The sequence below is a fragment of the Epinephelus fuscoguttatus genome, linkage group LG9 (assembly GCF_011397635.1).
Source record: "Epinephelus fuscoguttatus linkage group LG9, E.fuscoguttatus.final_Chr_v1".
Classification (NCBI taxonomy): Eukaryota; Metazoa; Chordata; class Actinopteri; order Perciformes; family Serranidae; genus Epinephelus; species Epinephelus fuscoguttatus.
Window position 1 is genome coordinate 38156437 of NC_064760.1, and position 12540 is coordinate 38168976.

The 12540-nt window shown below is 40.4% G+C and overlaps 1 protein-coding gene across 2 annotated transcripts in view; it reads left to right on the top strand.

Annotated features, from left to right (window-relative positions):
- Positions 1-12540, top strand: part of zgc:66433 (uncharacterized protein LOC321250 homolog) — a 72545-nt gene that overhangs the window by 32526 nt on the left and 27479 nt on the right. For both annotated transcript variants that reach the window (XM_049585827.1, XM_049585828.1), the window contains exon 2: positions 7237-7319. In XM_049585827.1, the coding sequence (XP_049441784.1) occupies positions 7237-7319 (83 nt within the window). The remainder of the gene's footprint in view (positions 1-7236; positions 7320-12540) is intronic.

The following is a 12540-nucleotide window of genomic DNA, read 5'->3' on the forward strand; positions in this document are numbered from 1 at the left end:
TTCATATCATAGACAACATATTGTATGATTGTCTGTTTTTATGTTTGTTTCTGTGTGTCAATATGTGTTTCTTAGAGATGTTATTAAGGCTCTTGAACCTGTGTGTGTGTGTGTGTGTGTGTGTGTGTGTGTGTGTGTGTGTGTGTGTGTGTGTGTGTGTGTGCACGCGTGCATGCGCTGTAGTGTCTTCCTGTGGTCGCACGACAGGAAATGGATCAGTCCAGCACTATCAGCTTATCAGCTTACAACAGCAACATCAGCGTGCATCTTCGTTTAGACCCAAAAGATGCAATAATGCAAACATCAAAACTATGTCAATACCTCTGTTAATGGTTAATCAAAGAAGTAATATTACACACTGTTTAGTTCAGTTGAGTTGTTTTGTGTTTTTGCTGTAGATGATAAGGTAGATAAAGGTGGTGACGATGATGGTTCTTATGACTTCAACAAGGGTTAAGATGATGATAATAGCTTATGTTGATGTGATGGTAATACTGACGAAAGCCCTTGAGCATGTCAACAAACCCTCTGGAATGTTCCATCTGTTTCTATAATACAAACTCACTGTAAACACAGTTGACAAGACACTTTCCAGCCGCTGTCATAATGGAGAGAAAGAGCCTCTCCACACTAACAGCAAATATGGAAAACACAGCTGTCTTGTAAACTTTCTAATAAGGACTTGAAGAAATGACAATAATTTATCTGCCCTATTCAAACACATTTTAGTATTATGATGAAAAGATCCCAAATCAAGGTCGACTTGTTATCTTCTGGTGCTGTCAACCATATCACGTGGTCTTCATCAGTGGATGGAGTTTCCAGAGTACTTTAGGAACTTCTGATCTGCATTGCCTTACTAGCAGGTTGACTTGATCCCACAGTCATCGGTTATGTGACATGTGGAGCATACAATTACATTGATTGCAAAATGCTAGATCATTGTAACTTTACGTAGCTGGTATAACCAGTGAGTGCTCTGCTTAGAGACAGATAATTTTTCTGTATTATACAAGCAAAACAAATATCTTAAGATGTAAAATAATTTTAGCTAATTTTATGGAGGATTTCACAAAAGACTGGCCACAGTGGCTAGGCTAACAATAGCAATGTTAGCTAAGGCTAGCTCTAGTGTTAGCTTTGGGAACATCAGTAAGAATATGCCTACATGAAATTACTTAATTCTCAATTCAAAAGCATCACACATCCCAACAACAGACTAGACCAGAAAGATGTTAGAGAGATACATTCCTTTAGCGACAGTGCTCTATTGTGCTACATTGTCAGTAAAGACAGAAAAAAATATACATTTACAGCAGTACTTTTGCCATACTCATTGGCATTAAAGTTGCATATCAGGGGGCAGTACTGGTGTGACAGTCTGACAGTGGCTTAGCACTTTCGAGTGGCACCTGCTGTTAAAAAACGGCATGCGCCGATAGAATATGAGCAGCATACCACTCTCTATTTTGAACTCGGCACTACTGGATGGAAATGGCATAAGCTTTTTAAATATTTAGTCATTTGTCAAGTATTGGACAAATTAGAATGATGGTGTGAGAGAAACAGTCAGAGGCTACCCACATTATTGCAGTTCATTCATAGGAGAACATGAATGTCTGATTTTTCTTAACACCTCAATAAAACAACATCATTGGTGGCGCTGGAGGAAAAGTCAGGGGATCACCAAAATCATTAGGATGTATCCTGTGGAGACCATGATCTGTAAAAAAATTCATAGCAATCGACCCAGTAGTTGTTGAGATATTTCCAAAGCGGTCTACAGATCAACCAATGTGAATAAAAATTCTGTCACCCATATCAGTGAAAAACAAGGCAGGCAGGTTTTGGTGTAGTTGTTGTATTGCACATCTGTATTGCTTTATAGTATCCCATCACAGCTTTTGGGAGCTGGATGGTTTTTCAGCTCAATGTTGTTTATTATAAATGAAAAGTTTGGCTCAAGAAAACCTTCTCCTCTCTCCCCTCCCTGATTCTATCCTCATGACGTCTCCATAGATTCTGTGAAAATGACCAAATGAATGCCGACATAGCCACATTTTTTACTGAGATATCAGTTCTCTGAAAGTGTATCAGTAATGATTCAGTTTCCTGCCAAACTGCACAGGAAATTTTACTGTAAAGTGCACAGCTAATAAGATTGGAGACTAGAATAGGGAGTCATGTAAAACTAATGATCCTTCTATGTGAGACAGCAGCTAACTGGTTCAACATGCTGGAGCTGCACTATCACATGACCTCCAACTTCCTGTCTGCTGGACAAGGCTCATTCATAGTCCTCTGAAATAAAGTCAAGTGACTGAGTGATTTAAGACTGGAGGTTTACGATTATAATCACTTATGAAATTATAATGTTATAATTTTGAAATGTATCTGTTGCTAACCTCTAATATCCGTGACTCGTGTAGTAAAGGCTCACGTAGCAGTGTAATGACCTCCATGCTGCTGCACAGTCTGAGCAATAACAAGATATCAGTTTGTAATGTGATTTCATGTCTGTTTGTGTTAGGGGTTGCTGGGCACCTGCTGGTGCTTAGACGTGATGGTTTCAGCTGACAGAAGTGGATGGCAGAGCAGAGCAGAACATTGGAAACATAGCTGAGATGCCTCTGTTGAGACTGTTTGGATTATAGTGAGGGACTGGAGTGGAGATCGGACTGAAGTGTAACATAACAGCTTAAGTTTAAATAGCAAATTGAAGTTTGTCTCAACGATTTCAGACACACACTACACACGTTCAGCTTTTAAGGAGTGAAGTAATAGATCACAGTTGATGTAATTAGGAATCCATCCAATGGGTTTTGAAATGATTTTATAAGGCATTGGCTTGTTACAGACGACAGTGATCCTTAGCCCTGTGTGATTTCAGATTTTGTCACCTGCCCATGCCAAGCCACTTTTACTGGCAGTCACGACACACCCAAACGGGACTTTAGTTACATTGTAATCCAGCGAGCCTGATTACATTGCAAGTGGTCAGGTAGGCATATGACCAATATAAGAAGATACAGACAGATTAAGATAAATACAGACACAAAATTACAGAGCCCAGCAGGTGTCATGGTGGAAATGATAAATAATGTTGTGCTCTAAATTTAATTGTTTTTGTGTGAGGATTACTTAATTCATACCTTTTGCTTTGACACACCCACTTACAGGTTCTGTCTCTTGCTCTTTTATCAACCAAATGACTGTATGCATCTCCACTTCCTATCGCTGTACAAAAATGAAGCCAAGATATGCTGGATACGGCCGCTGCCATCTGGGGTGCCAGTTCTGTCTCCACAGTATCAATTTCCCACCCATACACCCGTCTGAGCAATTGCGAACAGCACCATTGATAGTCACCACACCGATTGGCACACACAGCTGTCAATCACGACGTTAACCACCCTTTTTATACATCAAATGTCTAATTTTAGCAAAACCTTTCAGTAAAATGAACACTTGAACATACAGTACAGGCCAAAAGTTTGGACACACCTTCTCATTCAATGTGTTTTCTTTATTTTCATGACTATTTACATTGTAGATTCTCACTTAAGGCATCAAAACTATGAATGAACACATGTGGAGTTATGTACTTAACAACAAAAGGTGAAATAACTGAAAACATGTTTTATATTCTAGTTTCTTCAAAATAGCCACCCTTTGCTCTGATTACTGCTTTGCACACTCTTGGCATTCTCTCCATGAGCTTCAAGAGGTAGTCACCTGAAATGGTTTCCACTTCACAGGTGTGCCTTATCAGGGTTAATTAGTGGAATTTCTTGCTTTATCAGTGGGGTTGGGACCATCAGTTGTGTTATGCAGAAGTCAGGTTAATACACAGCCGACAGCCCTATTGGACAACTGTTAAAATTCATATTATGGCAAGAACCAATCAGCTAACTAAAGAAAAACCAATGGCCATCATTACTTTAAGAAATGAAGGTCAGTCAGTCCGGAAAATTGCAAAAACTTTAAATGTGTCCCCAAGTGGAGTCGCAAAAACCATCCAGCGCTACAACGAAACTGGCACACATGAGGACCGACCCAGGAAAGGAAGACCAAGAGTCACCTCTGCTTCTGAGGATAAGTTCATCCGAGTCACCAGCCTCAGAAATCGCAAGTTAACAGCAGCTCAGATCAGAGAGCAGATGAATGCCACACAGAGTTCTAGCAGCAGACCCATCTCTAGAACAACTGTTAAGAGGAGACTGCGCGAATCAGGCCTTCATGGTCAAATAGCTGCTAGGAAACCACTGCTAAGGAGAGGCAACAAGCAGAAGAGATTTGTTTGGGCCAAGAAACACAAGGAATGGACATTAGACCAGTGGAAATCTGTGCTTTGGTCTGATGAGTCCAAATTAGAGATCTTTGGTTCCAACCGCCGTGTCTTTGTGAGACGCAGAAAAGGTGAACGGATGGATTCCACATGCCTGGTTCCCACTGTGAAGCATGGAGGAGGAGGTGTGATGGTGTGGGGGTGTTTTGCTAGTGACACTGTTGGGGATTTATTCAAAATTGAAGGCACACTGAACCAGCATGGCTACCACAGCATCCTGCAGCGACATGCCATCCCATCCGGTTTGCGTTTAGTTGGACGATCATTTATTTTTCAACAGGACAATGACCCCAAACACACCTCCAGGCTGTGTAAGGGCTATTTGACCAAGAAGGAGAGTGATGGAGTGCTGCGGCAGATGACCTGGCCTCCACAGTCACCGGACCTGAACCCAATCGAGATGGTTTGGGGTGAGCTGGACTGCAGAGTGAAGGCAAAGGGGCCAACAAGTGCTAAACACCTCTGGGAACTCCTTCAAGACTGTTGGAAAACCATTTCAGGTGACTACCTCTTGAAGCTCATGGAGAGAATGCCAAGAGTGTGCAAAGCAGTAATCAGAGCAAAGGGTGGCTATTTTGAAGAAACTAGAATATAAAACATGTTTTCAGTTATTTCACCTTTTGTTGTTAAGTACATAACTCCACATGTGTTCATTCATAGTTTTGATGCCTTCAGTGAGAATCTACAATGTAAATAGTCATGAAAATAAAGAAAACGCATTGAATGAGAAGGTGTGTCCAAACTTTTGGCCTGTACTGTACATTACTGTGACAAGAACTACCTTGAATGACAGAAACCACCTTTTGGAAAAATTTATTTGACATGTACTCTGATCTTTTAATCTGGCCTATAGACTGTATATAAAGATAGACCATAGGTCTCCTATTACCCCCACTGTACAAAAATAAAGCCAAAATATCCCGGATGTGACTGCTGCTATCTTGGTTGGTGATGTCATTTGGAGCCAGAGTCTGTGCAGTAGTGATCTCTCCGATGTCCAGTTACCATCTAAACTGTCATTTGACCCAATTGCGAGCAGCACCATTGATATCGAGCGCACCAATTGGCACACACAGCTGTCAATCATGACATCAAATCCCTTTTACAGCATCAAATAACTAATTTAAACTAAACTTTTCAGAAAAACTTATAACACTTATACGAACATCAGCGTGATAAATTACTGAAACCATCTTTAGGAAAGGTTTATTTGATCTGTACTTTGATCTTTATTTTGGCATACGTCCTATCTGTCGTCCATCTTCTAAAACAGTCTGTGCCTCCCACCCAAACAAAGCCACATCTTAATGAAAAATTTACAGTTCTGTAGATTGATTGAGCTGCCTCCATCACAGGACAATGTCTGAGCATCAGATTTTATTTTTTTTCACGTTCCAGCTCTGAGACCCACATACCGACCTTTCCTAAATCACCAAATACACTAGCCTTGTTATGTGTTGAGTTGAGCCTCTTTCACTTGTTGCAGAATCAGAATCTCTGATGAATTAGGTTAATAAATCTTACCTGTTATGAACACTGCAGGATGTCTTGAGGACAAGCCCTTAAGATTTGCCAAATTCTAAATTAAAGACTGACTAGTCCATACCCATTGGTAGCTTTGTCACCTTCTACCTATGCCAATCCTCAATGTGCAGTTTCACATAGATTGACCACGTCAATGAGTAGAAAAACATGGGACAGACAGAGTGACTGACTGACAGAATGACACACTGACAGTTTCCGTGATTATGTACATCATACCCTACCATGACTTAGTCATACCAAAAATTTGAAAAAAAACAACAACACTAGGCCACAGGGGGAGCCACAGCGATCGGTCGCATTTTAGCCATTTTGAAGCATTTTTCTGATGTTATAGCGCCACCCAGTTGCCAATTAGAGTTAAATTTCTCCAGTCACCTTGAGGCGTCCTGTTCTACATATCTACCAAGTTTAGTAAAAATCCATATGGTGGTTAGGCCTAGATAAGAAATTAGCTCTTTAGCACCCCCATTTTGTTTGATGGGGTCAATAATGGAGGAGTCCCCTCAGATTATGTGTGGTCATATGCCTACAAAGTTGCGTGGTGACCGGTGAAACCCTTGAGATGTTATACACCTTTATGTGATGAGCCACGCCCTCTGCAATATTCATTGCCTTATAGAAGCTCAGTTTTAGAAAGTTTTCCAACTTTTGCCAAGAGGGAACTTTAGATATTGGTCCCTAGATTATGTTCACCAAGTTTCATGCAGGTTGGTCAAACTTCCTAGGAAGAGATCGATTTGAAGTGTTTTTCAAAAAATTCAAAATGGTGGAAAATCTATATAACCGGAAGTTATGGGTTCTTGAATCAGATTTGTTCCTCGTGAGGAGAGGCATCTCTGTGCAAAGTTTCATGTCTCTACGACATACAGGGCATGAGATATGCCCATTCAAAGTTTGAAATTTCAATCGGTTGCTATAGCGCCCCCTTTGGCCAGTTGATGTAATATTGCTTCATTTGCATCCTCCCTTGACCCTCTACCACTGTGCCAAATTTCACATGGATTGACCAAGTCAGTGAGGAGAAACACGTGGAACAGACACACAAACAGAGTTTTCGTCATTATATAGTAAGATTACCATCAGACTTTAGGGTTGGGATTTAATGGTCATTAAATTTTCCCAAATTCCCAGAGAAACTTGGTAATATCATAGACTGTATGGGTGTCCTGCATTATTGTCAAAGCAGCATGAGCATATCCATGGTCTTGACCTTTTTGCCATTGTACTGTTGTATTGTATGGACAGTATAAATCAGTCCAATCAGTCATGTTTTCATTACATTATTGCACAGATGTTCTGTGGAGGAACATTTATGCTCATCAGTCTCTCTCCCTGTCTCACAGCAGTGACAGTGGTGCCATGGCATCAGGACCTCCAGATGTGATGGCCAATCAGGAGCCTGCTGAGGCCGTGGAAGAGTGCTCAGGTAACAATTTGATTAAATGTTCTGTTAAAAGGTTTTTCAATGAAGAAAGGCACTCTGAATATGTATAATTATGAGACCCAAATATTGTCTTCATTTTAAATGTTTAAAACATTTTGCTCTTTGCCTCTATCTTACGTTTTTACATAAATGTAAGGAAATTTAATTTTCTACGATTAAGAAATTGCATGATTAATTGCCAATAAAACCAGATCATTTGGAACATCATCAGAACCTTAATTACCTTCACACTCTTCAGCTTTTCATCTGGCCAGTGTGACTGCAGCCATGAGGTGCAAAGTTTGTTTGCCCATGTTGTTAAAATGAAACAGCTTACTTAGATTATCAACAAAAATGAATATTTGCAGTTTTTGAATATCAAAATTTGTGACACCCAAGACTAGATTAAGTAGAATTTCTAGTGACGTGGATCTATCTGCTTATTATGCACAAGCAAGTTTATATATTTAAGTTAAACTTTAAATATCCCACCAGTAGCCTACATGAACACCTGCATACAATTAGACTCTCCTTATATTCTGTCACCAGGACCTAATTGGTGTACATTTTGAAATCTTGTGGGTCTTGTTAAGTAGGAACGCCCACGAAAGTGGTAGATTTTAAAATAAACATCTGAATATATGCTATAAACTCAAAACAGTTTCTCAGGAGCTGCTGCTTCTACCTAAGATAAAAATAACAAACTGTGTAAGTGTGAGAATGGGTGGGTAGTCCTGTATGGAAGTGTACATCATATCAGCAATGAGATTATGTACACACACACAGCAGAGAAGATCAGGCCAGCTTTAACTATCTAGATCTCCTCACTGCTGTTGGCAGGAAATGAAGGAAAAGAGAAAGCTATCATCATCTCCCTCTTGCACACACACAAACCCAGCTGCACACTGTCTATACAGATGGATAGCACACATGCTGCTGATATAATGGGAACAAGGAAGAAGTGCATTGGGAGGTCAGAGGGATGTCTGTATGGGTGAAGCCACAGCAGGAATTTTAGATGAAGTGCTGTTGGGATTATTGGACAGTCCAACAAAGTGTAAACACTCTTTAATGCCTGATCTTTGTTCTACATCTAAACTAGGCCCTTTTTTAATTGTGACATTTCAGTGAAAATATGTGATATGTAGTTTATTGTGGGAAACATCATCAGCACTAAGTTTGGTGAGTCACTGCTGACTCCCCTGGGAGAGCTGAAAGTCAGGCATGACTCCACAGATCATGGAGCCTGCCAGTCATGTCCATCTCAATCTGTTGGTGTGATCCCAGAGATGGTGCCAGATTGGCAGCTTATCTCTGAGTGGCGCCCAGTTGAATGTGTTGTATTGTAATAGGATCTGCAGTTTGAAAGGGTTGAGTCTGTAAATAGAAATTATACAAGTTTAGGCCTGCTCTCTTCATGGCATGTTACAGTAAATAAGCAAAAATCCGAGATAGAGGTAATATAAAGACATCTGTAAGTATTTATGTGTAAAGTCACACTGAAATTTTAATTTGTTTTGCCTAAAAAAATCAGTATCTACAACACTGGATTTGTTTTGCATTAATTTCTATGAAAAATAAATTGAATTGCATTAACATTAGACTTCTTCAGTGAGCATGAATGTTTGGCCCCAACAATATCACATAGTGTGTATATATATATATATATATATATATGTGTGTGTGTGTGTATGGATAGATAGACAGATAGATAGATAGATATATGCAGATGCATCAAATTATAGTATATATATATATATATATATATATATATATATATATATATATATACTATAATTTGATGTGATATCTGTGTGGGTAAGCTATGACAATAGTTTGTTATGGTTGGTTATATAACTTCAATTTCATGTGCCCACTAAGCATCTTGCCCTTTAATCGTGATTCAAACAATAATGCAGGGAGTACTGAATTTACAACTGGGTTAACCAGTTGCTTTGAGTTTTGATGGGTCAGTTACCAAGGTTGATGCTAGAATGGACGGTCCAGAGAGATGGGAGAGGGTGTTTATGAAATCCACATGTTGGTCATCCAATCACAGCTCGTCCAAGCACGAAATCCCCGGAAGAAATGACAAAGTCCACAGCTCCACGTCCACGGGTATGTGGGCAGCAGAGGAAAGCCAACAGAGGGTCCTCAGTGGTGGGCACAGACTCTGCCAAACTCCTGCCCTCCCTCTGGTTTTCTGGCCGAGGAGCAGAGCTAACCCTGGTCAGACAGGCTTACTGGAGGCTGCTTATGGGGGCTGTGGGAGGGAGCCAGGCGGCTGAGAGTCAAGCCAGGGCCCCAGGAGCATGCTGGAAGCTTCAGTGTGGCTGGAGAGGCAGTGTGAGGGGAGGGCCTGCAGAGCGTGTTGAAGAACCAGAGAGAGGGCAGAAGTCTGCGGGCCTGTGTGCATGGCCGAGTGCCTGCCTGCTGTTGGCTGTCTTCCAGTGTGCACACACCCCTGTATGTGGAGCCTCGAACATACTCTGTGGATCCTGGCTCTCTGACCCGCTATGACTGCCCCAGTGAAACCTCCAGATCTTCACGAACACAACATTTATGAAGAGTTTGTAAAATATGATGTTTTGTGATAAACTACCAGCGATGACAGCAGAAAAAGCATCATGGCCATGTTCAAAATCAACAGTCTCTCACTGCCTAGCACGGGCATGGACAACTGATGATGTAACAATCTTTTAAAGCAAAGCATACAGCAGAGCATTCCTCCCACTGTGCCCATCCTTCTAGTCCATCAATTTTCTAAAGAGAGAAAGCTAAGCTAATGCTAAATCACAGCAAAGAGTGTGCAGGTGTCAGTAATACTCAGCAGGTGCTGAAATAACATAAATGAAGGCAAGTAGCTTCCTATTTCTATTCAAAATACAAGCTTACAGCACAATGAAACATCCCAAAACTTTCATTTTGTAAAGAGACAGCCTAAATCACTGATGGTAGACAGTCAACACTGAATGGACTTGTTTGAAGAGAAAAATAGTTTTTCCACTTGGTTGCACACCTCAGACATTTACACTCTGCGGGTTCCAACACCCATACTACCATTTTATATAGTAGCCAGAAAAAGATTTTGTATGTCCCCATGGTGTGTCAAACGCAGTACGCCAAAAATAACAGGATGTTCTACTACATCCGGTCACATTTTGCAGTATGTAAGGCAGCATGCTTTTCTGGCTGTTCTGACCCACAATCCTCTGCACAGTGGACAATACGCCACACTGCCTGAACTGCAAACAGATGACAGCTCATTGACAGCTGTCAGAAGCTGCAGTGATGGATGACAGCACATTCAAGTAACTGAACAGTTGACCAGTAATAAGAATAGAATATTAACTAAGTGAACAAAATAATCATAAATATTACAAACAACAAAAAGACATAACTAAAAAAAAAAATAATAAGGAAAGAGAAATGCAGATGTAATTTCACTGCCGCAAATATAATTTGTTAGGATCTACAATCTATGCAGTTATAACTTAAAAGTTTAACTACATACATTGCAAAGTAACAACAGCAAAGCTCTCTAGGTTGATCTCTGTCTGGCGAATTCGGTGAGTGGCATTTGTTTTATCTCCAAGGTAACGGATATAAAAGCAAGAGGGTCAAAGTTCAGGGCGTAATGCTATGAGAAAGTAGTATGTCCCGATTGTGTGCATTATGCATCCAACAGTACCTACTTTTTAAGGGGCACTGCAGTACTTACTAAAAGTAAAAAGAAAAAGTATGTGATTAAGCACCCACCCACTGTATCTCCTAGCAAAGCCAGCTCTTACATTAGTTTTTAGTCAACCACTGTCATGGTAAACACACTCTCAGACACTCCAGGACTCCCTAAAAGTTAGGTATTTCACCCAGGAGCAGTGCCGTATGTCCTACATCACACAGAGTTTTGTGGGTCCTCATGAGTTCTCAGTGTCTTGTCACTTTTTAGATAAGCTAGCAAATCTGTAACCTGAACAGTTGTTTCTTAACCTAATATTTGTTTTACCCCCAAGATTAAACCTACAGGAGACTTTGCGTCTTCAAACACAGATGGGTTTTTTTTTTGTAATCATCAGTTTATGAAGATGCACTCAGATTTGTGCTCCTTGTACCGCCAACTAGACTTCCCTGCAGATGTTCAAATGACTTTTACCTGACTGCTGATAAATTCTAAAGTTAACCACATGAAATTTTACTGGAATATTACTGGATATCAGAATGGCAAGCTCTCTTTTATTTTTAAAAGTAAATTAAAGGCCTATGTTTTTAATCTGGCTTTTTAATATTGAATAATATTAGAGTCTTGATTTTTAAGTTTTAACCATTTGTTTTTACCTTTTTTTACCCCTCCTGTTTATTTTTTTTATTTTATTCATTAACTTTCTTTTTATTCTATAGCCTTTTAATAATCTTTTTTGTTAGTTTGTTCTGTTTAGATTATTCATATTCTGTTTTCTTATTGTTGTAATTTTTTAGTCTTGAAAAACTTTTTGTATAGTTGTTTGTGTTATGCTTTTAATTTTGTTTTCGTCAGTCCAATTTTGCCATGTGAAGCACTTGGGCTACATGTTTGTATAAAAGGTAGTGAGTTGAGTTGAATGCTAAAATATATCAACATTTAGATGGACCAAATTGTGTCCAGCAACTAGAATCTACTCAGATCGGGGGTATCTGTCTTCTGATATCTGACATCAGTGTGGTATCTGGCATCATGCCCAGCTTACAAGGGCTTACAAGGCAGGCTATCAGTTTCAATGTATACAGGTGTGAGACCAACTATACCAATTATAAGAAAACAACAAAAGTCTAGTCTATGTGTCCTCATACTTATGGGGCTCTATTTTCCCGGCGCAGCACAGGTGACGAAGGGTGGCGAACCCCGCACAGAGCTAGTTTCGAGCAGCGCAACCCGAAGCGCACTCAGTTTGGTAGTTTGGCAGACCGAGGTACGCTGAGATGGGTGTGGCGGCGCAGCAGGGGAGGTGTTGACAGATCCAGCTTGGCGCAATGACAGTTTTGTGCCAAAAGGCTTCGCTGAAGGTGCGCTAAAAGCTCGCCAGCTGAATCCAGGTCTACTGTCAGCGCAGGCAGAGCTCAGCCGGTGGAAGTGGAAGTTTGGCTGACCAGCGGACAGTGCGCACACGTCACCAAAACCTCACAGACAGGTTTCCAGAATATCAGGCACATTAATAATGCAATAAATACCCACAAAACCACTATTCAA